Here is a 25,586-nt window from a genome sequence, read left to right on the forward strand (position 1 = left end):
TCTCTCGCGCGATACAGTACCAAATATTTTTAAATTACATATATATACAAATATATTCTTTTCATCTTTTATACTTTTCCTTTTTTCTCCAATGCTTTAGGCTTATATCTAATTTTACCTAAGTAGCCCATTTTGAATTCAAAAAGTGTAAAATACAGTATGTGTATATGTGTGAATCTCTCTCTGCTTATTTTTTCAAATACTATTTTTTATTTTCGTAAAGAGCTAAAACACCGAATATCAAGGAATATCAGAAGAAACCTGAAGAAAATGTAAATCTGTTACTGATAAGAAAGTAATATCGACAAATATATGGAAAAACTGGTACTTGAAACTCCTCTTCGTGGATCGTTACCTCTTGCCAAGTCATGTTCTCCGAACATCTCGAATTCAGCCCTTGAATCCGGAACTTACTTCAGTTCGATCTATCTCTTCCGACGAAATTTGAATCGTGATTTTAGTGTCGCCTTACTTCTCACCGAAATATATATTGTCCTAATAATTTTGACAATTTTTTCGAAAGTACAGTCAGATTCCTGATCATAATTGAAATGTTTCCAAGACAGAAGTTGAGAGTACACGCTGTGCCAGAATATTTCTAACTTTAGATGAACCGAGAGTCGAACGACGAACCAGAGACACGCACGACGCTACACAACGTCCAGTGCAGTCCCACGTTTTGTTTCCCATCGAATAAGTCTGGAGTCGTTTGCGAGAAGATTTGTGGAACTCCATCAACGTATCGCGATTATAAGAGGTAATCAGATATTTCGATTCGTCTTTTATCGATCCACGTGTGTGGTTACGTGTGGCAATAAATAAAACCTCTGTCGCGTTCGATCGTGTGGAAGTGATCGCGAATATACTCGAAGCCTAGTCAGCGGAAAGATTATCGTGCAAAAGTCCAGTCGCGATCATACATAATTTATTATCGTGTAAATCAAGGCACGTATATACTTATACTCTCGTACCCGAGTGCGAGCTGATCCCGATCCCGCTGTGTATTTGTGCGCGTATATATGTTCGTTCGCTCTCGTTCAAAATTAAAAATTAAAGGCTCCAACTAAAATTGGCTCCGGTATTTTACTCGATACGAACAGAAACCACTCTATCTCGATGCGAAAGAAAATATATCCTATCTTTTTCTGAGTAAGTAACTCGAAATCGAACTTTATCAACTGCGTTTTTAGGTTAAATGGGCGATCGCCTCGAGACTCGAGACACGACACGATTAGTCCGATAGAGATCCGTGATCTCTCAAACACGTGGACTCCATTTACGAAAGACGCTTGTGAAAGCTCGAAAGTTGTTGATCAACATTCATTTGGCATTCCTCGGACTTCATTGACTGCCACGACATGAATCATCTAGCTCCATGGTGCGAATCATAATGTCAACTGTATTCTAAGCATCTTTCAACAAAGCGAATTCTTCGATACGTTCGAGCTAAAATTAAATCAGGCAATATAAGAGTTACATGGCATTAAATGTAATCTATATAAGCTGGAACATATTTATCAAGAAGCCAAAGGTTTGAATAATTACCTCAAAATGCTGGAAAAAATCACTGAGATGTCGCAATTGAAACACATAATTAGAGAGTTTCCTAGAAATATGAAATTCTGCTTCGCTTATGGATCAGGTGCGTTTAAACAGGCTAATAATGACAGCAATAACATGCTGGATCTTATATTTGTTGTACGTAACGCCAACAAATGGCATGCAGAGAATTTAGCAAATAATTCCAAGCATTACGCTCAACTATTGAGACTCCTTGGCCCTAAAGTAATCACAAACATGCAAGAAGGATTGGGTGCTAAAATATTTTATAACACATTGGTCAAAACAAGCCAAGGTCAACTCATAAAATATGGAGTAATTTCTGAGGTTTCATTGGTGGAAGATTTATTAGACTGGAATGATTTGTACTTAGCAGGAAGATTACATAAACCGGTTAAAGTAATTGTGGAACCAGATGAAAATTCTCAACTGCGCACTGCTCTAGTGCAGAATTTGCATTCGGCTGTACATGCAGCCTTGCTATTACTGCCTGAGCATTTCACAGAGATTGACTTTTTTAAGAAGATCACCAGTCTGTCCTATCATGGTGATTTTCGAATGATCTTTGGCGAGAACAAAGATAAAATTAGTAATATCGTGCTACCACAATTGCATCATTTTAAACAATTGTATGAACCAATCTTGAAACACTTTGACGATTATATAAATATTCCAAAGTCAGATATGACTGTTACATGTCATCAAGATATCAGTCCAGCGACTAAAATCCATCATTTGAATCATTTACCCAGGATACCGCAGGTTAAACTAGTCAGAGCATGGTCTCAGGGCCCAAGATCAAAAGATACAGAAGATTGTTTGCATGCTATAGCACACGATCCAGAATGCTACGAGATATTAGAGCAATGTTTGAAAGAAATTGTTTGGAGATCTAGTGTAACACAAAGCTTAAAAGGAATTGTAACAGCGGGATTTGTAAAATCTGTTAAATACAGCGGCGCTAAAATAATGAAGATGCTACAGTCGAGTTCCTCCAACAATATTCTACCTAAGCCTTCTATCTCTGACTCGAGTAAAATTAATAAAGTTGTTGGAACTGTTATGAAGAAAACAGAAACAAAAAAGGATGTTGAAAAGCACGTCGAATAGTTACTGTATTATTTTCTCAGAAAAAGATTATGATATACATATATTTATATATATAATATTATAAATATATAATATTATAACATTATAAATATATATAATATTTATTTATAATATATATTTGTAAATTCTTAACTCAGCTTGTATCACAAATAAAGTGGATAGTTATAATCAACAGCGTAACATTCTTTTTCTACATAATTAGAGTTATTAGTTGCCTTTAATTTGTGGTATACGCTCGTAGAATAGTAATTTTTTTTGTTTTTCAAGAAATTTTGTTTTATTAAGAAAAATTAAAACGTTTATACTGGAATATATTATCTGATATCATATATAAAAATATTGATATAAAGATATTTTATATATACATATACACACATATATATATGTATATATATATATATATATATAGTCGTTTTATAAAACGTCTAAGTATTTTATAAAATACGATCACATTCTCAAATCATTATATATTGTTAAAAGTCCAACATATAATAGTTTGTCATGCTTTCAGCATATAATTAAATTATGACGATGGATTCTGATTCCGAGAGCCAAGATAGCGATGACGGACGGCGATTTCGTTTCGAGGCTACGCGTAAGGATTCAGTCGCGCCGGTAGACACAGCAGACAAAACAAAAAAGAAGTCGAAGCACAAATCATCCCGTTGCGAGAGCAGCAGACACTATCGAACAGACAGAAAAGAACGGTCAAAACACGAGAGCAGTAAAAATACGGACGACAAGGATCTCAGATACTCTGTAAAGCATTCGAAGCATGAGTCGAAGAGTTCAAGACAGGAGGATGGCAGAAATTCGCACAAGGACTATAGAGACGGCAGGGACACATCCGCTGGATCCGCCGCGAACGATAGAAGCTACAGGAATTCCAACGAAGGTGATGTAAGAGAAAAAGTTTCGCGGGACTCAAAACGCCAATCGGACAGAGATCGAAGTGTCCATCAAATGCAACGACCACGAGAACATTCGTACGAACGGAACCATTACAATGAACGAGCGTCCAGTGACAAACACAGAAGTCGGTATCACGAAAGGCACAAGCATCATTCTCGCGATAGGAGTCGGGATAGATCCCATCAATCGAGTAGACTGATCAAATCCTCGAACGGCGATTACCGATCTCGAGAGGATCAGGGAAGACACGATACCTATAAGAAAACATCGGTAAAAGAAAATAGATTGCAAAATTCGAGAGATTGTCCTAAGAATGTTGAACGGGAGCGTAGTTACGGCGAGGCTCATTCAAGTGAGAACACTAAAGAGGATTCATCAATAGAGATTCAAGACTGCAAGGACTTGGATCTGTCGCAGTTCGACGTTCTGTCGGAGACTGGCGAGAATATATCCGATGGTCGGGATTCAGGAAGTCGAATGTCATCTCCGTGTCCACGTAAGATTAAATTGAAAAGGCACGATTCCGAAGATCGGTCCGAAAATCGCGCGAGAACGAAACGAAAAAACGACGACGATGAAGCGAGTGAAGAAAAACGGCGGGAACAATTAAAGGTAAAAAGAAGGAACTACGACTTGACATCTGGTTCCACTAATAATAATCCTAGTGCCGTTTCAGATTCCTTACTCGGTTCCGCATCGTCCGCGACTTTCTTGGTAACGAAAGAAACTGTTATGGATTCTGTGAGAAAAAAGGCTTGTGAGCATTATGAAGAGACGAGAATGATTAATTCTGATAGTGGCGAATGCTCGAATTTGGAAGAGAAATATTCGCGATGTCTCGATTCTTTCGAGGAAACGCGACTGTTGGAAAAAGATAAGGAAGAAACTGAATCTGTGTACGGTCCATTTTTGCCATCAAGATCCGCATCTAACACCGACGTCACCGACGGTGATAAACTTGAAAAGACTTTGTCGAGTAGTCTCAATGAAAATAAAATCGATGACAATGGCAAGAGCGTGAGTTTGATCGGACCCTGTTTGCCACCTCGATTAAACAATGATCGTCAAAACGGAAAGCGAGAAGATACAGAAAACGCTATTACACTTGCGATGGAAGTGGACACCATTTTTGGACCAGCACTGCCACCACATTTGTTACAACGGCAACAAAACGAAAATGATTCGCGAGATAAAATTATTGGACCTATACTACCCGATACTGTGAAATCGCATAAAGAAGCTTCGACCGAGTCATCTGACGATGATTGTACGATAGGTCCTCTGCCTATTGATCATCCAGCTCTGAGAAATAGCCGCGTACACGAACAGTTAGATTTGAGAGCGCAAAGGATTAGGCACGAAGGATATTTGACAGAGGTAATACGAGTTACTTAAACATTAAAGATTAACAATTTTATCGACGAGAAAAGAAGCACGTATTCGTATTTTAGGCTGACCTTGGAAATAAACGCGAGGAATGGATGACCGAGTTACCACCAGCGCAAGCTGCTAATCTTGGATTGGGTCCGCGTAAATTCAGACTTCGAGATGGGCCAGATATGTCAGATAGATCATGTTGGACTGACACCCCTGCACAAAAAGCTCAGAAACAGAAAGACTCGGTAAATATAAAATAACGCGCTGTTCTTTATTTTCTAAACTGAAAAATGTCTGCATTCTATTTGTGTTATTATTAGGAATTTTATAGCGAATTTGATGTTAGTATGCACTGGTACGTATATATAAAGGTTATCGTACAAATTTACAATGGCATAAGTCATAAGTAATTAAACAAGTAAAATAATTAATATTAAGAGAACTATTATTATTGTTGTTAAATACAAATAATAATAACTCATGCTATTATACAATAATTATCTTAATGTATTAATTATACTTATGCTTATATATATTGTAAATTTGTATACAATAAGTTTTAAAGTGTACTAGTGCACACTAGTATATTCAACCGAATTTACTATTAATCCCTTTATATATTTTGTGTATACTGATGTTCAGTTCATTTCATTTTTTCAGGAAATAAAGAAACTCAAAGAATCAGATACGGAACATGTGAAAGAATTTCACAAGAAAGAAGTGAATGAAGAAAGAAAGCCTGAGAAATCGCTATTAGAAATACATCAAAGGAAAATTGCGAAGAAAAAGAAGGTAATTTGGTTTTTTTTTAGTTATTTTTCAAATTATGCGATATATTTAATTATCAAATCAATACTTCTTATATATTTGTTTACCTAAATTTGCTATAATAGTGTTATTAGAGATATGTATATTATTTTTTAGAAAGAAGAAAAAGAGGCAAAACGAACTGGAATATCAATGAGAAGGCCATTTGATAGAGATATTGATTTGCAAGTTAATCGATTTGATCAAGCGCAAAAGAAAACTATTCTGATGAAGGCACAGTTGCTGGACGATAGATTTTCACATGGACAAATCTAATGTTTAAATTATCACGTCAAAGGATATAAAATTATGATAATTGTAAATAATTGCTGCTAACGAAATTAGATTCTGTATTAAGTACATTTTCAGAAATTGACAGATGTTGAGTGTTGTTACAGATCGGTGCCTTGAATTAGTAGAGAGTTCTTAACATCTTTATTGACCAATTTTATGGAAGTGTTTTAGCAGAATGTGCACTTTAGCCTAATTATTATATTCGTATTTTCGTATCATGATCTTTTATATTTTAGAATAAATATCCAAGTAGATTAACTTTGCCTAAATTTGATTTCAATTTTGATTTTAATTTCATGAAATACGCTTATTGCGTTTACAATCTTTTTGAAACGAATATATCAGAAAATAGATTTTAATTACGTATTAGGTTATTAATCGAACTATTATTTTATTAAAAATTTTGGAATCTCGTGATCTTTTTTGCGAATTATATTTCGTAATGCAATACGATAAAACGTGTAAATTACAATTGGATATCTTTTATAAATAGCATTCACTATATGTCTGTATTTTGTATATAGTATTGTTCTTGTGAGGAATCATGGGAGAATAATACGAGAGTAACTTATGTAGCAATAACAACGATTGTACAGCGAATTTTTGCGCGTGTTTAGATAGATACGTCGCTCTCGTTGTATCTGTTTGTCACATGTATTTTCTATAAGTGAGACAGTACAAAATAGTGTGATACTTAGCACTGCTGATATGTAATCTCGTAATACATATTATAGCAAATATGAAGAACTATGTTGCGTGCGTGTGTTTAATTTGCATGCACTTTGAAATGTATATGTGTATAAATGAAACACATATATTACAACTATAATTCATGTACTCAATGGCAGTTTTACATTTTCGGAAGCCTGAAACTAATGTGTACGTATTTCTTTTATTCCAATTAATATTATTAATTGACAAAATAATTAACATACCTTTTAAAGTTGAGAAAAGAATAGAAACACTCGGTATCCAGAAGTGAAACTTTGCTAGCGTACTAATCTGTGGATTTGTCATTGCACTTTTCTATCATATCACAAGAGAAATGGTATTGTGCGATATATTACCAGATTTAGCGATATATACTTCAATAATTGTTTATTATCTCGCTGAAATTCTCCGTGAATTTATGAATTTCTATACATAAAAATAAATATGTTGATTAAAATTGTCTCTAGGCTTTACTTTAATGTTTTATATATTTATAAAAAATATTAACCAATATTCACATTAATGATATAAATAACATAGCTAATATAAATAACAGCTGATTTAGCTATAAATTATCTAAGTTATAAAAATAGTGTTTAAATTATTTATTTATTATTATCGTTTATATATAAAAATATATAAAATTATGTATTTAATTATGTATTTTGAACCACTTCGATATTGCGATTCTCGAAATATCGAAGTCGACAGTTTCAAGACGTGAACGCGTCGCAGCAAACCGTAGACACGCGTCGGACGTGCTCCGTGTTTCTCGCGATTATTACCGTTTAAAAGTGAATTTCCTCGCGAAAATTTATCGCCGTTGTCTCTCATATTAAACACGTATATATTATATATTAATGTTACGATTTCAATATCGATAATCCGCGTCCGCGTACTCGTAATCTGAAATTCTTTCCTCGGGAACTTCGCGCCATCGTTTTCTCGTTGGAATGCAGCGAAAGTGTCTAGTGCTCAATCAGGTGTGTATATTTTCAGATATGTATACATAGAGTTATCACAATATCTTAATACATGAATTTATGGATATCTCGGAGCTTAAACACATTATTCATAGTAATTATGAATCATAAATATTATTTATATTATCAATATATTATATTCATATTATTCATATTTTAGTGACCTCATGTGTATCCGTCCTTCTATAATTAAATTATTGAGAACAATTATTTTCTTATTTTTCTGTTCGATTAAAATAATTTGTTAACAAAGGATAAGAGAAATAATGAAATAATTTGTAGATGAAAAAAATGATTTCAGTGAAGTACGCGCTTTCTTCGATACTTCGAGAATCGCAATATCAAGATGGCTGACAGTTTAAAATGGTCAACGGTCAATCGCGCCGCGGCAAAATCGCGTCCGCGACTCGCTTCGTGTTTCTCGGATTCTCTCGCAAAAAATTATCGCGATTTTCAGTGTCGTCGATCCGCTTTTGTGTGTGTGTCCGGTCTCCTCTCCTCGGATCTCCTTCGCGCCATCGTTTTCCCGCAGAAATGCAACGAAAGTGCAATGCACAATGAGGTATGTACATTGCCAGGTATGTCACCGTTTTACAATATTACTTTTCGCATTCTCGTCACTGAACAGCATATTCTTTATGAGTCGCCATTAGAATAATTTTGTCTGACTTAATAAAAACAGAGTGTAAAGAAATTTTCATGCCAGAAACTAATTACTTTTTTATCTTAATATCTAGAGATAATATTTTGATTCCAATCACATGATAGATTTTAATTTACTTTTTATAATTTGTCTTTGACAAATAATATTTTACATTATTATTATAATTATTTAATATATTATATGTGTATTAAAGATCCACATTTTTCTTATATGATAAAAACTCGAGCCTATATATATGTGTATTATTTATTATATAAGTGACATTTTGCAACCGTTGATCTATAGAATATTATTCCCAGAGTCACTGTGACTATCCATTTGATAGTCACGTAACTTTATCCTGAGTTGCCAGTCTTTAATAAATTCCGTCATTGATATCCGGAATCTTAGTTATAATTCAAAGCTCTGTATACCAAATCCGCCTCGCCTACGCACGTATACGATAATACGATTGGTCTTGGTCGCATCCTACGCAGTTCTAGACATTTTCACGCACGTATCATTAGTCGTGACTGACAGCTCGCTTGATCCGTCAGGTGATTACGATCTTTAGCTGACATTGACCTGGCAAACAAACTATTTTTATTGATGCCCGCTTGTCGTCATATCGTCGTCGTTCGCGTTCATCATTTGATAACATTAATCGGGAAGTACAATATACTTAACCTCAAAACGAACGTCTGATAATGAGATTTTCGTCGTGAATGTGCGCGTCTCGTCTCCTTTGTCGTCGAGCGATCGCATTCGTCGACGAAGAGTGCGGAAACATTCCCTCAGGAGAGACAGATATTTTTGATTCCAAGAACTCGAGAGAGAAAGAAAGAGAGACAAAAAGAAAATTATCGGAGGTATTATCTTATTGTTAGTTAATGGCCAGTGTCGAGGAGCATACGCGATACGGCAATGACTAATGGTCGCGTCTAAATGAGAGCTGCAAGCAATTTCGAAGTATGTATATCGCCCGTTTTTATTATTAATGAAGAATGAGTTGCTCCCAAAATTTTACGCGACTCTATCTAATTCGCGTCGTTTGATAACAGCCGTGCATCGTCGTGATATAACGCTCGGCTAATCGGTCGTGTTGACCCGCTGCACGAATACATACACGCGTCTCGTCACGTTACTCATCGCACATTAATTGATGTAATATACTACACGGACAGCGTGTGTTATCGTGGCATTCTCTTGTCCGAGGGGGTTCGTGTCTACATCCCGAGGTCATTTATGGGGGCCATTTCACAGAAGGAAATAGCCAACAACAGGTGTTACTACGTCGTCGTTTCGTTAATTGGATGATCAAAGTGTTTTTTTTTTCTTCGTTACGTGAAGATAAATTTTTTACAACGGCCGCTCGCGAATCGCGCTATTAATGCTTTGCCTCGAGATCTTAAAGTTGTTGGAAAATGCGTCGTGATATTATATTTGCATTTGAAATCATAAAAAATTGATCATTCAAAACTTGTTTGTTTATTTTAACTATATACTCTGTACATATTATGAATCATGCGTAATGTGTTTCACTGTTGTATGATTAAACTGAGAGCATGTATCTTTAATTTAGTACATAAGGATTGATTAGAAATTAAAGCTCTAATTCGAGTTTACGCAACAGAATATTGTTCAAGAAATAAGATGGAATATATTTGTCTTTCTAGAATAGGCTGACTACACTTTTTACAATGTACTTTTTATCTACTTTGGATGTATTTGCCACAGTAGATCTGACAATTGTATAATGAATCGTTCAAGAAAAGTCTTAATTAAATACTAAAATTGATGAAAAGGTGGATCCTTAAACTGGTTCAAAATGCGACAGTGTTGTTTAAACCACCCAGTCCTATCATGGCTTATCTTTTTGATTCTGTATGCTACATACAGTAGCGCAGATATTTTAGTATTTTCTGCAGTGGCAAGACATCAAATTGAAGAGGAATTTCGCGATATGCCTGCCAAGTTTGGAGGTATAATACCATCGGAAGGAATTAAGGTACATTCCTTTAATTTTTTTATGATACAAATCCTATTATATTTATATATGTATATATACAAATTATTTTTTTTAATGATTTTATTAGGGTATGGCAATTTATGCCAATCCTCCCAGTGCATGCCAAAAGATACAGGCTCCACCTAATATTACTGATTACAATGGTAATTGGATAGTTTTAATACGACGTTACAACTGTAGTTTTGAGATAAAAGTACGAATGGCACAAGAAGCTGGATACGATGCTGTTATTGTACATAATGTAAACAGCAATGAATTAGGTAAATTAGATGGATACTAAATAATTGTGAAAGTAAAACGTTACCTGTGTTTTTAATGACAAAATACATTGTAAAAAATTGATTCTAGAACCAATGTCAGCAAAGGACTCTGTAGGAATTTTGATACCGGCTGTGTTTGTTGGTGATGTTACAGGATTAATTATAAAAGAAAATTATTTATACGACCAGTTATATTTTCTATTGATTAACGATGATCTACCGTTCAATATCAATACACACTTACTCTTGCCCTTTGCTATTGTTGTTGGAATATGTTTTTTAATCATTGTTATTTTTATGGTGAGTTGCAAATGTGATGTATCAAAATCTCGTATATAATATGTTACTTAGCTTCAGCTTTCAGTACTGATTATTTATATATTGCACAGATTGTTAGATGCATAAAAGATAGAAGGCGACAACGCAGGCATAGATTACCTAGTTCTAGTTTAAAAAAGATTCCTATACATAAGTATACAAAGGGTGATCCATACGAGACATGTGCTATTTGTTTAGACGATTATGTGGAAGGAGAGAAGTTACGAGTTTTACCATGCGCACATGGTACATATTTCTCAATAACGAACTACTTGATATTTCATTTTTTTAATCAAAATTTTTAATATTATCTTAAATATATTAAAATAATAAATTATTATTATTCCCATGTTCGCAACTTTTCAGCTTATCATTCAAAATGTATTGACCCATGGTTGACAAAAAATCGAAGGGTTTGTCCTGTTTGCAAAAGGAAGGTTTTTGCGGCTGATGAGCAGGTTGTGACCGATGAGAGTGATTCGGATGCTGATGACACAACGCCTCTCATTCGCGATGGTCATCAAGGTGCGCGCGGATGTTTTTCTTTCGGAATCTAATAATTTAGACTTGTTGTAATTCATCTATATTACGAATAACTCGAAGAGAAATATTCTAGGTACACAAGGAGGAACGTTCGTGCGACAGAGGGAGAATCCTTTTAATAGAGCCAGGAGATCACAAACTAGGCAGGATACTAATAACTCTAGCGATAGTAGCTCTGATTCCGAACAGTCGTTTGCTACTACCGAAGATAATGTTTTTCCTGGATCTAGTGAGCCAATGAATGCAGCTTGTGATTTCCTGGTATCCGATAGCCATAGCATAAATGGTGAGGTCACTAGCTGATTGTACACATATTCTGCATACGCAGTTATATGAAATATGCTCAAAACCTATTATTTTTCTTCGATTTATAGGTGAACGACAAGAGTTAGAACGTTCGGGTAGCAGCACTAATCCACATACGGTAAGTTTGTACGCGGGCGCTGAAGAATTCCCCGCATCTATTGTAGAAACCGCACCATCGCGACGCGAGATCGTGACAGATCTCGCGACGTCAAATCCCGATTGTCATATCGAAATTTCGCATAATACGACGGCGTTGGCCAATAGTTCGCAGAACAGAAACGACGTCATTACATAATGGCCTGATGTAACTATGTGAGACTATCATTATATGTTACGTCAGTTCGTTGGAAAGGGTTTTCTTATTTTCCTTTGTTACGAAAGAACATTGGTACAATATGGTGCACAGCGTTATAGTAGAAGCGACGTAGAATAATAAGAACAGATAATCCAAAAAAGTAGTATTTTTTAATATAGGCGAACTCTGTCATACTTTTCTCAAATAATGATATTACTATTTTGCTTTATGCCAAATATTTTTTTGCCTTAATGTTTCTAGTATTTATCTGGTGAATTACGTAATATATCACGTTTTCTTTCTTTTGCGACGAGTACCATACGCAGTGACGTATCATGGATCAATAGCTCCATATTTTATATATAACTGCGAATCTTTTTTGAGGGAAATATTTTATATATTTTAGATTGAATTTATGCGAGACATATAAAATCTTGTGTATAATGAACGATCTGTTATTTACATTTAAGAGAGATTATATGTTGCCTTATTTTGCTTTATTTCTTTTGATCCTTAATCAAAGTTGTTTCCAAGAAATATGGTAAGATTGTGCTGGGCTGTATGCATGCGTGCATGTGTGTGTATGTGTGTGTCTGTGTGCGTGCGCGTGTGCAAATTTCAATTTATCATTTAATAACATTATTTTGTATATTAATTTAGCAACTATATACATATATATATGGCCTACTTGATTTTTGCGATCCACGAGATTAAATTTATTTCGCGTATTTTTCTCGTCATTTGGTTACCAAAATATAAGTATGATTTATTATATACTTATGAATAAGTGATTATGTTAATGGTGTTAATGGCGTTAAGTGCGACGAACGCGCTGGTAAGACCGTAAAGGTGTAAAGTGATGAGCGCAGCTCCGTTTCTAACATTGGATCTGTAAATATTATCTGTTAATAGATACATATAACAGTCACAGAGACCAAAAATATATAAATTCCTTTCAATGCAGGACATAGTATACTATGAACAAAATAAATTTTGACTTTAGACTAAAACCCGTTTCCCACGATGCGATTTTTCGTGTTGGTCATCAAGTTGAATCTTTAATGTTAAGTTTTATGAAAAATTTATATTGTTATTTAACATATATGCTAATTAACTGTATGTGAACTAACTATACTATTTTATATAAAAAAGGTAGACTATATATAGTACTTATTATATAAAATGGGCTGTATACACAATATGATCTGTCGATAATTATATGTAAATTTCGTTACTGTCACATAACGCCTCTTTATCCGATTTGTCATCAACGTAAACATAGAAACAAAAATTGCTACGATTCTAATGTGAAATAGTTGTATAACATTTTTAAATCAAATGTGGAGAGACATCAACGCCGTCAACATTTATGGCTCAATTATTTTATTATAACGTTTTTATAGAGATTCGCTCGAAAGTTTATTTATGAGAAAGTCACGAAGATTTGTATCAAACACAATATTCTGTTGCTTATTTATATAGCAGACACACACACATACATACTCATATGTGTGCGCGTGATTTAATCTCGAAAAATAAAAATAATGTTGTTTAAACAAAAATTAGCTGCGAATAGGGTGTAAGGCGGCAAGATTGTAAAAAGATTTGTAAATAGCATCGGAGAGATTTCATTATATATAAGTACCAGGGTTGGGAAAGTTATTTTATAAAAGTAACTCGTTACCGTTACCGTTACTCAAAAAATAACGAGTCGTTACAAGTAGTATGTGGAAAATATTTTTATTTGTTTTTATAATTGGCAAATCGAGAGTATTTGCTATTATCTTTTATTGTTTAACGATAGATATTATATATTAATAAAAATGAAATGTATTTATATTTTTTTATTGTATTACATATAATTTGTCTTAGTAGGGAGACGTAGGAAGCACAGATTGCTCGTAAGCGAGCATACATAGACATCGCAAAAGACTTCGCAAAAGACTTAGCAAAAGAGATAGCGATGTTTAATATAATAAATTATGTCTTTCTCTTTCTCTTTTATCGAAAGTAGAAGAGGCAACTCTACGCTCATTAGAGAAGGATAGCGAGCTCCGTTAAGTAGCTCCGTTCTTTTCATTCAAACGGACATTTTTTTCTTACGATAAAAATATAATAAGAACAGTCTATGCTTTCTATGGTCTCAGTCTCGTAAGACATGGCATACTTACTGTCCTTGCTGATAAGCGATATATCTCGATAATAGCAGAACAAAGCTAAAAAATAGACATGATATTCAAAATTTATAAATATTACAGCAAGTAGAATTTGTAAAAAGAATATCTGTCAAATTATTAAATTTATCGAGCCAGCGATCTTTGTAAAAACGCCAAAAAACTGCGAATTAATACGGAGATGATCTCTCTAAAACTATAGATCTACAACTGTACGGTTTCACGTACAAAAAATATCTATCACTTTGGAAATCAAAGATAAAGAAGTGGAAACTAGGATCTTTAAAAATAGAGTCCTACAAGTTCGAAGATCTCTAAATAGAGAAATGATGAAAAAATCGTGAAAATCTCTCGGATTCCACGATTGACTTGTCAAAAATCAAAATTATCGCAAGTAACAGCAAGTCAATCGAGGTTTTCAAGATGAGCCGGAGTAGGCAGAGGGAGAAGAGTGGCAGTACCACGGTCGAGGGAGAAGCACTAAGAGCGGGGCTAACACTTTGCAGTCGGGGACGACGAGGCGAGTGGTCGCACGTGACGGTACAATATCGCTCGCATCCTTGCCTCTTGTGCCTCGCCTCAAGACGTGTACACAGTATGTAAGAGACGGCTGTGCTGTTTTACACGTCCAAGCTACTCGTCCACCCATCATCCCCCGACGACCGAAAGTGAAGATGGTCCTCTCCACCTTCGCTATCACAGCAATCCCGATGCGACCCTCCAAGGGCTCCCTTCCTCTATCACGTCGTCCTCTCGACACGTCGTCCTCCCTCTTTCTCCTCTGCGATATCACCGGTAACTTTTGCAAGCGGACATTATGATGGGCGCATCACGTAGTTAAAATTGGCGATTTAAGATTTATTAATCCATGGAACGGCGAGCTCGTATACTCTTAAATTTGTTGATTGTAATAATTAAGGAAAGAAACTGATCTCGAGAATCTTTTCAGAGAGAGACTCCGCTTTACCATCTAAAATATCATAAAATCTTGCGGATATACGACTTTCATGTATCTGATAATACATATATATATATATATATATATATATATATATATATATATGTACGAGATTATGTATCGCTTATATCTAAGGACGACGAAGACGTGTCGTACATGTGTGTCGCAACTGCTTTCGCGAGGAGCCGAAAGCTGTGTGTCAGGAAGAGGCGCTCCAAGGAAGGGTGGTCGAAGGGGGTGGTTTCGGAGGTTGTCCGCGGATGGACCAAGCAACGAGACGAGACGGGCAAGCTGTCCGCGTGACTAACCCGTCGCTACAGCTGGTCGCGTATTATCGATTCGCGAAAATTTCTCTTCACTCATGGTCATGCGCAACTTCCATTTCCACCTTGAGAATACGGGTCGCGCACGCAACGTGGCCATCGACAAGATGCGATGGCGCGCCGGCGTGCACGTGTACGTATGTGTGTACATGTGTACACGTACATGTCAGAACTGCACGGAAAAAGGGAGGCTCGACGTCGGTGCGTGCGCAGGGTGTCCCGAGGCGGAAAACGCGCTCTGCTTCTCTCTCTCTCTCTCTCTCTCTCTCTCTCTGTCAGGGGTGTAGTCCCCGGGGGTGATGGCACCTTCCGCCAAATGGTTTGAGAGAGTCAAAGTTTTAAGCATATTAACACCAGAATACACTCGCAGTGACGAGCAACATGTTCACCGATGATTCCAACTGGGATTTAAGGGCTTCTTCGCGCGTGTATGTGACCTTGTTATAAATAATTTATGATTTTGTTGATATATTGTTGTTCTGTACTTTCTTGATGTGCTCGAGGAAAACTTGTGTATAATAAATAATAAATATGATAATAATGAGATAAGATAATTTTTAGGAGACAAAACATAATAATGGAGAAAATGTTATTTAAATACACGACGATACCTTTCGTCAATAATTTAATGCAGCACGAAAGAGCGAATTTAATGCTATTTCGAAAGTTGCTTTAGTGCTGAGTGTAGAAAAGATTTTTCTTAAATGCATGTTTGATATTGATTTATTATTTATTTTTATCTGCTAAAGCCGCTGTCTCTCTCTTCCCGAAGAATTCCAAGAATGAAAAAGTTGCCTTAGAGTTCTCACTCTATTTACCGTTAAATGGCGATTTTATAATACGTTTGTGTAATCATAACTAAAACTTTTTAATCTAATAATTAACAGTTAACAATTGTTTAAGATTACTCTTTTGAGCCATAAAATATTACATGATTTTGTTAAAGTCACATTTAATAATTAATTTAGAAAAATGTTATAAAAGATAAAGATCATTATAGATACTCACATAAGATTCCAAACTCTTAGTTGACGGCGTGGAGGTTTTTCTGCTAATCATTTAATCGCTAATCAAATTTAATCAGCTGAGAAATCAGAGATATATAAAAAATGCGATTAAATATTGATATTATTAGGCAGGTTTATTAAGGATTAGAGACAATAAGAGACGGCACTGCGAGCGCGTACGGGATTTCGTTTAAATCCCGACTCGTGCAACATTTTAGTATACCACTTTTTCTCCCGTTTTCTCTTTCTATCTCTCTCTTTCTTTCAGCTGGTCCGGATTTTAAATAGCCGGATGGAGCAGCTGTTTTCGCAAAAGGATGCGCACGCAAAGACAGTTCCTCGTATGCGTGAATCTGATTTCGCTTTCTTTTAATGATACAAGAAACATTGTAAATGCAAATTCAGACTCGACAGAGTTTCAATATCTTTTTGCATTTATTCCGCTATATGCATCTGTAAATTAAAATAATTTATTTATATAAATAAATTAATGAAAGAAATGCATGTTCTCTATTCATTGTGGGAAAGACCGAGTTAACTAACATAATCAATGTTTGCAGAAAGTTGCCTTAATATATAATGAATAGGACACTTATCATTTTATTCTTGCAATAACAAGAAAGTTAATAAAGTCGTTAAATTATCGAAAGTTGCAAAGAGCTCTAAATAAAACTTCAATCATATTATTAACAGGAATATTTTGTGTCTTGATGTATTATTATTATAATATTTTTATTATTATTATGAATACTTTTTTTACAGAAATGACCACTTTATATTACGATAAAAATGTATGATTCTAAGAGATATATGCGTAAATATGTAGAAAACCAATAATCCTTGATCGATCTTTATACCTAATAGCCTCTATCGTTTTCTGTAATTCCATAGCAATTAAATATCGCAAATTCTTTTGCGAGTCGCGATACTTGATGGAATTATGCTAAGGGCATCGCCATTTCGACGATGCTTCTTCGCGGATAAGCGTTATCGCGTGCGCCTCCGCAAGAATTCTGTAGTCTAAGAAGCAGTTCTAGAGCGTAAAGAGGTAGTCTCTATCGTTCGAGGATGCCACGAAGAAAGGTGGTGCATCCTACCGGTCGTCGTAATCGGAAGTCGAGCCAAGACAAATGCAAAGTCAGCCCAGGTTGCGCGTGGTCCGATCTCTTGTTCTCTCTCGCTCTTTCTCTCACCCTCTCGGGTTCGGCTCGGCCTCTCGACCTCGTCGACGCCGATCGAAGTCGAAGCGTATATAACGCGCGGCGCGGCCGTGGCCGCCGCCGCCGATATATTCGGGTCGCTCGAATCTCGGAACGAGCACAAATCCATACTGCGCCGCGCGCACAAGAGAGTCGAGGATCGTACTTGGGCCGGTTTCTCTCCTCTCTTTTTTTTTTTCGGCGAGCACCGCGTTCGTCGGCACTGGGAGGGCGGATCGGCCAGTTGGCAGCGAGCAGGGGAAGGCAACGAAAGAGATGAGGAAAAGGAAGGAGGTGGAAGGAAAGGGGGGTAACCACGGAGAAGAAGACAGAGGCTGGCGAAGAACCCTCCGCGGGGGCTGGTTTCGGATGTTAGGGGAAGGAGAGGGTAGAAAAGTTGAGGCGATCTCGTGTGTAGCGCCGTATGCGCCGAGAGTAGATTGGAGGGGGAAAACACAGGGAAAGGAGTGAAAGGGGTTAGCGATTCTTAGGGTATGAGGGAGATAGAAGTCGGAGAAAGAGAGAAAGGGCGAGGGGATGAAGAAAGATAGGAAAGAGGCGAGTGAAAGGGGGTGAGCGAGGAGAGTAGCGCCGAGTGGACGGAGGGGATGACGAAGGGTGCAGGATGCGAAGGGGAAGAATCGCATGGAGAAGGGGGGTGGAAGCGCTCGAAGCCGCCGTCCCCGGATGGGGAGCGGCGCGAGAACGAAGATGGCGACCCATGCTCAATGACGTCCATCGTCGTCGTTGTCGTCGTGGTTGTCATTGAAATACGCAAACGAGAAATATAAAATCTTGAATGCCAGATGATGTTGCGACGATGATCACGACGATGGGAGACTTCGTTGTCAAGCGTACCCTGTTGGTACCCTTCTTTTGGAATCGCGTTATCGGAGGGGTGCAAGGACGAGAACGCAGGTGGCGCAATTTTCGCGAGGAGAAAGAATCCGCCCTGCAAATCTCTTCCCGCGGGGGCGAGAGTGATAGGGCGAGGGAAAGAAGGAGATGCTGAGCGTGTGCACGAGAGAGAAAGAGATATCAGGAGCAGATAAACAAGCGAGAGAGATGCGGGCAGAGAACGGGATGCAGGAGGACGGAAATAGTGGGTACCAAGAGGATGGTCAGGGGAGGGTGATGAAAGAAGGGAGACGGACGATGCGTGGTGCGCGCGCGCGACACGGGGAGACACGGGAAAGAGAGAGATAGATCGAGGGCGCTCTCCCCCGAAGTTTTGCGGCGAGTCTCTCCAAGAGGGATCCTCGGGTACGTCCGTGTAGTACGGGAGCTAGCCGATAACGAGCTGGCGCGCAGTGCCTGATGTCGGCGCGGGTCGCGCTTCTCGCGGTGTTTCTTCTTTCCTCTTCTTCTTTGTAACGTCGTCGTATCGATACGTGCGCGCGCGCGCTCGATCGCAAGCAAGCAAGAGTGGTGTGTTGTACATGTTGTGTGTGTGTGCTCTACTAGTAGCCTGGTGCGCTCACCCGCTGTGCTCCCTGTCGTCCCTTCTTCCATCGCCGGGGCCCGTCTCGACGTACGACTGTTGTCGTCGTCGTAGCTGCCGTCGCTGTCGCCGCTGCCGCCGCCGTCGTCGTCACCGTCGCCGTCCTTTAGAGCCGAGATATAGGGATATATAGGGGATAGGATAGAGGGTGAAAAAGAGAAAGAGCACTTGCTATTATCTCGGGGGGGGTAACATCCGGATACGTCGGATCCGTGTCGCCGCGCAATCCGACGCGGGTCTATCCTCCCCCGTTCGGGGGGGCGCGAACAGAGTGGATTCGCCGTAACCCTCTCGAAGCTCTCGTTCGTGTCGCGCGAACAACATCCCCTCCTTTCACCCTCATTCCCTCTTCCCTCATCCGCCCGCGATCGACGCACTCGATACCCGCGCGATCGTGCCCGACGATCGTCGAGCGTCTCTTACATACCAAGTGCACGATAATAAATCATTGACGTCAAAAGGCAGCGCGAGAAATTGATACTGCGAAAGGTTTGCGCGCGACGAGAGGAATAACGAATATATCAATTATCGATACAGATCGGTAATCCCGTGGCCGATCGCGGGGACGAGGAGGAATATGCTTGCGCGTGCATAAATGGAACATTGTCTCATCCTTATCCGTGCGCGTGCCAGGCTGCCGCACGTGTGTGTAATGATATCATAGGTGCGTTAAAGGGAGATAAAGAGAGATAGAAAAAGAAAAGGGAGTAAAGTTAGGTAGATATCTTTTTGCAAACTATTACAAGGAGAACGGAATCAAGGTGGAAGGAACATCAACGGGCAGGATAAATCTTCGTAGTGTTCACCGAGGACATTGGACTTACGCGATACGACAAGTGAATGTGCCATTAATTCTCCGACCCGTCATCGTCGTCGCTACATCGCAAGCATCATCTACTACGATCATCCGTCCGGAGCATTATTTTCTGGCGGCTCGTGCCGCCGTTTATCGCCGAGAGACGAGAGTGGAATCGTCGGGCGCGCCGCGACAAGGCTGCACACACGGGGGTGACAATGCGCCGATGCGACGACGGTGGTGCCAGCATCAGCATCAGCAGTACCAGCAGCAGGGTTCCGAGTATCACGGAGTGGCCTCCAGCGCGTACATCCAGCGTCGCGAGCGTCGCGTCGGCCCTCGCTACGATGACGATGACGACGTCCTCTTAATAATGCCCCTTCGTACGCCTCATCTTCGCCGCGGTCGCGAGATACCCGTTAGTGTCTGCCGATTGTCGTCGTCGCCGTGATATCGTCGTCTTCTTCCTGCGTGCGATCTTCGATTCGCGTGCGGAATTCATCATTTGTAGCAGTTAGTTAATCGGTCCTCCCGTTCTCTCGGGTGTGTAGGCAAGCGCGAGAGAGGGTGGCGGTGGCGGTGGTGGTACGAGTGGTGAAACGCCATAACCTCACTCTTTCTCCCTCCCTCGTTCAGCACCACCGAAGAACCATCGAGACGTCATCGCCGTGACCAAAGCTCGCCGTGTGTTCATTTACCGTTGTCATGTTCCCGACTCGGTTCGAGTGAGCGCGGGTTTTACTTCGCTTCTCCGTGGGTGACGTTCGCGTCGGGTTGTTGGATCGGTTGTTACCGACGCGTAGTGCCTCGGGATATGTCAATGAGGTCTCGGGTGCGGCGATTCGACAGACTACCGCCCTTGTCCGTGTCATCGTCGTCGTTGTCGTCGTCGTCGTCGTCGTCGTCGTCGTCGTCGTCGTCGTCGTCGTCGTCGTCGTCGTTGTCGTCGTCGTCGTCGTCGTTATCGTCGTGGTGGTGCGTGCTGTCGTGCCGCCACCGGCCGTGATCATCGGCGACGACAAGCAGCAGCAGGGGGTGCTAGGAGAAGGAAGAGAAGGAGGAGGAGGGTACGTAGCCGGGCGTTCAGGATGCAGCATGAACCTCAGTGCCCCGCACTGGGAGCTCGCGAGCCTCGGCAGGGGGACTACGACGACGACGAAGCGGGTGTTGTTCAGGTGCTTTCGCATCAGGTCGTCCTCGATACACGCAACGTCGTCGCGCGCGTCGAGAGCTGCCGCCGCCGCCGGCGTCGTCGCGCTCACCCGGAAGTGGCGCACAACACCTGGCACAGCGGGGACAGCAGCAGCAGCAACAGGGGGAGGAGAGACCGCGAGGCCGGCGAGCGACACGAGGTGGTGGTGCAGGAGAAGGTGCAGGTGGCGCGGCAGAAAGAAGAGGCGGAAGCGGAGGTGGTGGACTATTACTACGGGCGCGTTGCGTTGCCGTTGCTGCTGTCGCCGTCGAGGGAACTCCTCGCGGCGGCGGCCGGTGTCGTCGTCGTCGCCGCCGCAACCACCGCAGCAGCCGCGACTATCGCTGTCTCGGTCGGCCGTGGTACGCTGGTCCAGGGGAACTTCTAAGGGCCCCGCCAACCCGGACCGCTCAGGCAGGTACCTGGGCAACTGGTCCGGGATACGCACGAGCGGGGCTGACATCATCGAACAGCGGGAATACCCCGGTGAACGGACGCTCGCCGACAAAGGGACGACGACGCGGGTTACCGTGGCGCGAATTCGTTCACTATCGCAGAGACGAGAAACGCAAACGGCAAAAGAAACGGCGAGAGAAAAAACGAAGCGTTTTTCCGATCGAGAGCGGAGAGACGCCGAGACTCGATTACCCGTCCAGGAAGGCGTCGACGCGTGTCGCTGCGCGGTGGAGAAGAAAAACGACAAGTATTTGGCGCGAATTATCGAGTGGCGTAAGGATATCTCTTCCGAGATATCTCCGAGGAAACACTCGGAAGCAAAGTCGTCTCGGAATCGGTCACGTTGCACGAGAGAATCGTGTTTCCGCGGGTATAGCGGAAGTAACGGTAGCATCAGCGTCGCAGGCCGCGTCGCGAGCGGCGTCCCGGAAGCACGAGGAGTCAAGAATCGGGGAACAGAGAGCGTGCCGAGAGGCGGGCCTCAGCCTTGGTGGCAGCGATGCGGGGCCTCCTGCAGCAGCCCGGCCGCAATACGGATCATCCACGCCGCGAGTCCACCGCGAGCCCGCGTCACCATCATCATCATCATCGTCGTCGTCGGCCGGCGTGCGCGACACCGGCAAACAGGAGGCGGCAGCGACAAGATCGGTCGTTGGTGGAAGAAGGCGAAGCACGTTGCACGCCGAGGAGCGTCGACGGGGAGGAGCGCGACGACAGGACGTCGGGGACGTTAGCGTCCCCGATCATCTCCTCGCGCCCATGCGGCTCGATCCGTTTGGACTCACGGGACCACCCACGTCGAAAAAACGGAGAAGAGAGAAGAAGAGAGAGGAAAAGAAGGAGCAGCAGCAATTATGGTCATCGTCGTCGTCGTCGTCGGCCTCGCTCGTCGAGTGCGTACGGTTCGTTCGCGCCGCGTCGACCAGATCGTTTTCCGGATCGATTCGCGATCGCGTTGAGGCCCGACACCACGACGGGCCCGATGATAATGAAGAAGCCGGAACTGCCACTGCCTTTCGCGTCCCTCGTGATTCCGCTTCGCGCGGCGTGGTGCGCGCACGCACGCGCGATTGCCACGAGGATCACGAGGACGAGAATGATTACGACGGCGACGCCGACGTCGGCGTCGTCTTTGCCGGCGCGCCGCCCGCGCGAACGCGCATTCTCTGCGTCGACCGTCCGTCGCCTCAACGACGGGCCCCGCGTTTCGCTCGAAGAGCAAGAGGAAGGGCACGGAGAAGACGGGAGAGAGGACCGATCCCCGAGGAAAGGCCCGACGTGGCTGCCTCGGTTGTTTCTTTCGTCGACGTGCTTGCTTACACTGCCTATAGCGATGACAGAGACGACGATGACGACGACGACGGTGACGACGAAGGACGAACGCGTTACAAGCGAAAGAGGATTCACGGTGGACCCGAAGAGGACCATGACAAGCATACCGAAAATGGAAACGACGACGACAACGACGCGCGTGTTAGTGTTCCGGGTAACGAACAAGAACGCAGAGACGCGAAAGAAAACGCGCCTCGCGAGGACTACATCCGCGCCGAGGTGGATACAATTAATCGTGGTGTGCCTAAGGATGATCATCAGTGGGCATCGCCATCCTCATTGTTGGACGGGAGAGAGGATCGTCGTTGCGAATGCATCGATAATTACGATTGCGAGCACCCGACAGTGGACGAGGAGTTTGACGGGCAAGGACGAAGAAAGGGAGAAGGATGGAGACGTAGCGATAACACTGCCTGGTTCCAAAAGCCAATTACTAGGAGGAGAGGAGGAGGAACAGGGGAGAAGCCGCGTACACGCAGGAGTTATTACAGGCTGCTGCTATTTATGCTATATCTTCTGGCGTGGCCCCTGCTGTGCTCGACCAGTCCCTCGGGTCACTTTACCTCGACCTTCACGCAGAATCCGACCCTCGCGCACATCAAGAATCCCGCGCAGCGAGGGAACGCCTCGCCGCCGGATGTATCGTATTTGTCGTCGACGGTCATCATGCAACACCAGCACCAGCAACCGCAACAATACGTTCAGGGTAGCGATTACAATACCGATAACGAGCGTCATCGTCATCACCAGCAACAGCAGCAAGAGCAACAGCAAGAGAGGAAAGAAAAGCGAGAGAATTCGGGTCGAGAAAAGGAGCTTCAGTCACGGTTTCCCGACAGAACAATATACAACTGGGACGTGAACCAATTGAATCCTTGGCTGTCGGCCTGCGATCTGGCGGGACCAGCGCCGGCCGATCTTCAAGGTAGCTGCGGTCCACCGGAAGTGCCCAAGTCCTGTCCGATGCCGTGCGAGAATGAGAACGAGATGATCGGGGGGAGAGCGGGAATCAACAGCGCGAGGACGACGACGACGAGAACGGGGGTCGAGGACAGATACGGCGAGGAGAAAAAGAAGGAGGAGGGCGTACGGACTGCCCGGGAACAGTGCCTTTTATATCTCGAGGAGTCGCACAAGGGGAAGATCTGTAGGGACGATTCTGGTCGGAGTACGCCAAATTTTTCCCTGAGAAAGGATCGATATCGGTTCGTGAGCAGGCTGCGTCTGCGGCACTGCTGCGAGCAAGCGGTGGTCAACGCCCTGGCGCCGGGCAAGGACGGCCCGCTCGAGGACGTGCTAAACGGCGGCCAGAAATGCGCCGATACCCTGGACAAGCTGTTGATCATCGATGCCCTGGCCGCGAGGCTGCATTGCGAGTTCGAGGAAGTACTGGCGCGCTACGATTGCGCCCAGCCGTACTCCGTCATCCACAACTGCACCCATTGCAAGGTAAGAGGCTCAATTTCTATACCTTTCGTGATACAGGGAGACTCTCATTGTTTACAGTATCTCGAGCGTGATTTACTCGCACTCGTTGCTTTGTCAATTTGAAAGATATTGCTCGCTGCTTTAAATGAAAATAAAATTTCAGTAAAGTATTCTTCATGTATCTTGACATTTGAAAAACGTATTAATTTCGTAAACGATCTGACAATTTATATTGAATTTATTTGTAACACAAAATTTAAATAAATCTTGATAACTTTTTTATAAAGAAAAGCACTATATACTGTAATATATTATAGAGTAATATATTATATAGTAATATATTAATTGTAATATATTATAGATAAATTTATCTTAAATAATTTGCAATGAATTCTATGCTATTTATAAAAATCTATGCCTGTTTTTTAATTTGGAAAGTGGGCAGAAAAAATATACAATGTTAGATAGGAATAATAATTAAGTCACTGTAAAAGTCACCATTGTTTTCGTTATAATCATGAAACATTTAATATCCCATTGTAATCTGCATTAATACACTGAATCTCTGTGTAGAGATTTCTGGTCACTACTGTAGATATATTTTAAATATGTCTCGTTTCTCGAAAATCTTGCTTGAATACACCGCGCCAATTTATAGTCGCACTTCGCTGAAATTTATAATGTTTCGAAATTGTATGTGCTTAGCTGAAGAAACGGCTCGTACGCAATTATTCGTTGAACAATTAAGTAAGCGATTAAGGTGCGCGTAAAATCGCTCGTTGATTGGAACGCGAAAGAGTTTCGCGCATCGCAACGCAGCCTTCGGCGCGGGCGAAGTTGTTGGAAATTCTCGTGAATTCTCGTTACCGAGAATTCACATCACACTTGCCGCTAGTGTAGGATACAGTGAATTTACTCGCTGCATCTCTCCACAAGCCGGATTTCTTGTCGGCTTCGAGAGAACGAGAGAGAGAGAGAGGGAGAGAGAGAGCTGAATTATTCGCCATTTAGCGAGCGTGTAAATTATGCGAAGCGTGTTACGTATTATAATATGTAAGATGCGCAGATTATA

At 41.4% G+C, this 25,586-nt stretch overlaps 4 protein-coding genes and 1 long non-coding RNA gene across 15 annotated transcripts in view; all 5 read left to right on the forward strand.

Moving 5' to 3' along the window:
• The first annotated feature begins 467 nt into the window (after positions 1–467).
• LOC115239792 (protein starmaker) lies at positions 468–7,228 on the forward strand. Of its 6 annotated transcripts, none has more exons than XM_029814509.1 (6): positions 468–757; positions 1,191–1,642; positions 3,182–4,959; positions 5,034–5,204; positions 5,620–5,751; positions 5,884–7,228. In XM_029814509.1, exons 3-6 carry the CDS (start codon positions 3,196–3,198, stop codon positions 6,040–6,042), a joined length of 2,226 nt encoding a protein of 741 aa, XP_029670369.1. In that variant the 5' UTR covers positions 468–757; positions 1,191–1,642; positions 3,182–3,195; the 3' UTR covers positions 6,043–7,228. The 6 variants fall into 6 exon arrangements, with proteins under 6 accessions (XP_029670369.1, XP_029670370.1, XP_029670374.1 ...); XM_029814510.1 differs by having other exon boundaries at positions 1,191–1,378; XM_029814514.1 differs by lacking the exon at positions 1,191–1,642 and having other exon boundaries at positions 3,166–4,959.
• On the forward strand, positions 1,552–2,670 carry LOC115239810 (phosphatidate cytidylyltransferase, mitochondrial). The gene has a single exon (XM_029814560.1). It carries the CDS (start codon positions 1,552–1,554, stop codon positions 2,668–2,670), a length of 1,119 nt encoding a protein of 372 aa, XP_029670420.1.
• An 878-nt stretch (positions 7,229–8,106) lies between the features above and the next one.
• On the forward strand, positions 8,107–13,089 carry LOC115239786 (E3 ubiquitin-protein ligase RNF13-like). Of its 6 annotated transcripts, XM_029814498.1 has the most exons (9): positions 8,665–9,366; positions 9,459–9,680; positions 10,074–10,405; positions 10,494–10,686; positions 10,775–10,986; positions 11,076–11,250; positions 11,371–11,529; positions 11,621–11,833; positions 11,922–13,089. In XM_029814498.1, exons 3-9 carry the CDS (start codon positions 10,226–10,228, stop codon positions 12,146–12,148), a joined length of 1,359 nt encoding a protein of 452 aa, XP_029670358.1. In that variant the 5' UTR covers positions 8,665–9,366; positions 9,459–9,680; positions 10,074–10,225; the 3' UTR covers positions 12,149–13,089. The 6 variants fall into 6 exon arrangements, with proteins under 6 accessions (XP_029670360.1, XP_029670362.1, XP_029670358.1 ...); XM_029814500.1 differs by lacking the exons at positions 8,665–9,366; positions 9,459–9,680 and adding an exon at positions 8,107–8,316; XM_029814502.1 differs by lacking the exons at positions 8,665–9,366; positions 9,459–9,680 and adding an exon at positions 8,312–8,332.
• A 783-nt stretch (positions 13,090–13,872) lies between these two features.
• On the forward strand, positions 13,873–17,106 carry LOC115239787. The gene is made up of 2 exons (XR_003884674.1): positions 13,873–16,031; positions 16,879–17,106. It is a non-coding gene; the product is annotated as an uncharacterized LOC115239787 (long non-coding RNA).
• Positions 17,107–21,562: 4,456 nt separating this feature from the next.
• The window catches only part of LOC115239785, a 58,800-nt gene continuing 54,776 nt past the window's right edge, over positions 21,563–25,586 (forward strand). The window contains exon 1 of the mRNA XM_029814495.1: positions 21,563–24,535. Coding sequence (XP_029670355.1) covers positions 22,514–24,535 — 2,022 coding nt within the window. The 5' untranslated portion in view covers positions 21,563–22,513. The remainder of the gene's footprint in view (positions 24,536–25,586) is intronic.

This window comes from Formica exsecta, unplaced genomic scaffold, assembly GCF_003651465.1.
Source record: "Formica exsecta isolate Colony F162 unplaced genomic scaffold, ASM365146v1 scaffold395, whole genome shotgun sequence".
Lineage (NCBI taxonomy): Eukaryota > Metazoa > Arthropoda > Insecta > Hymenoptera > Formicidae > Formica > Formica exsecta.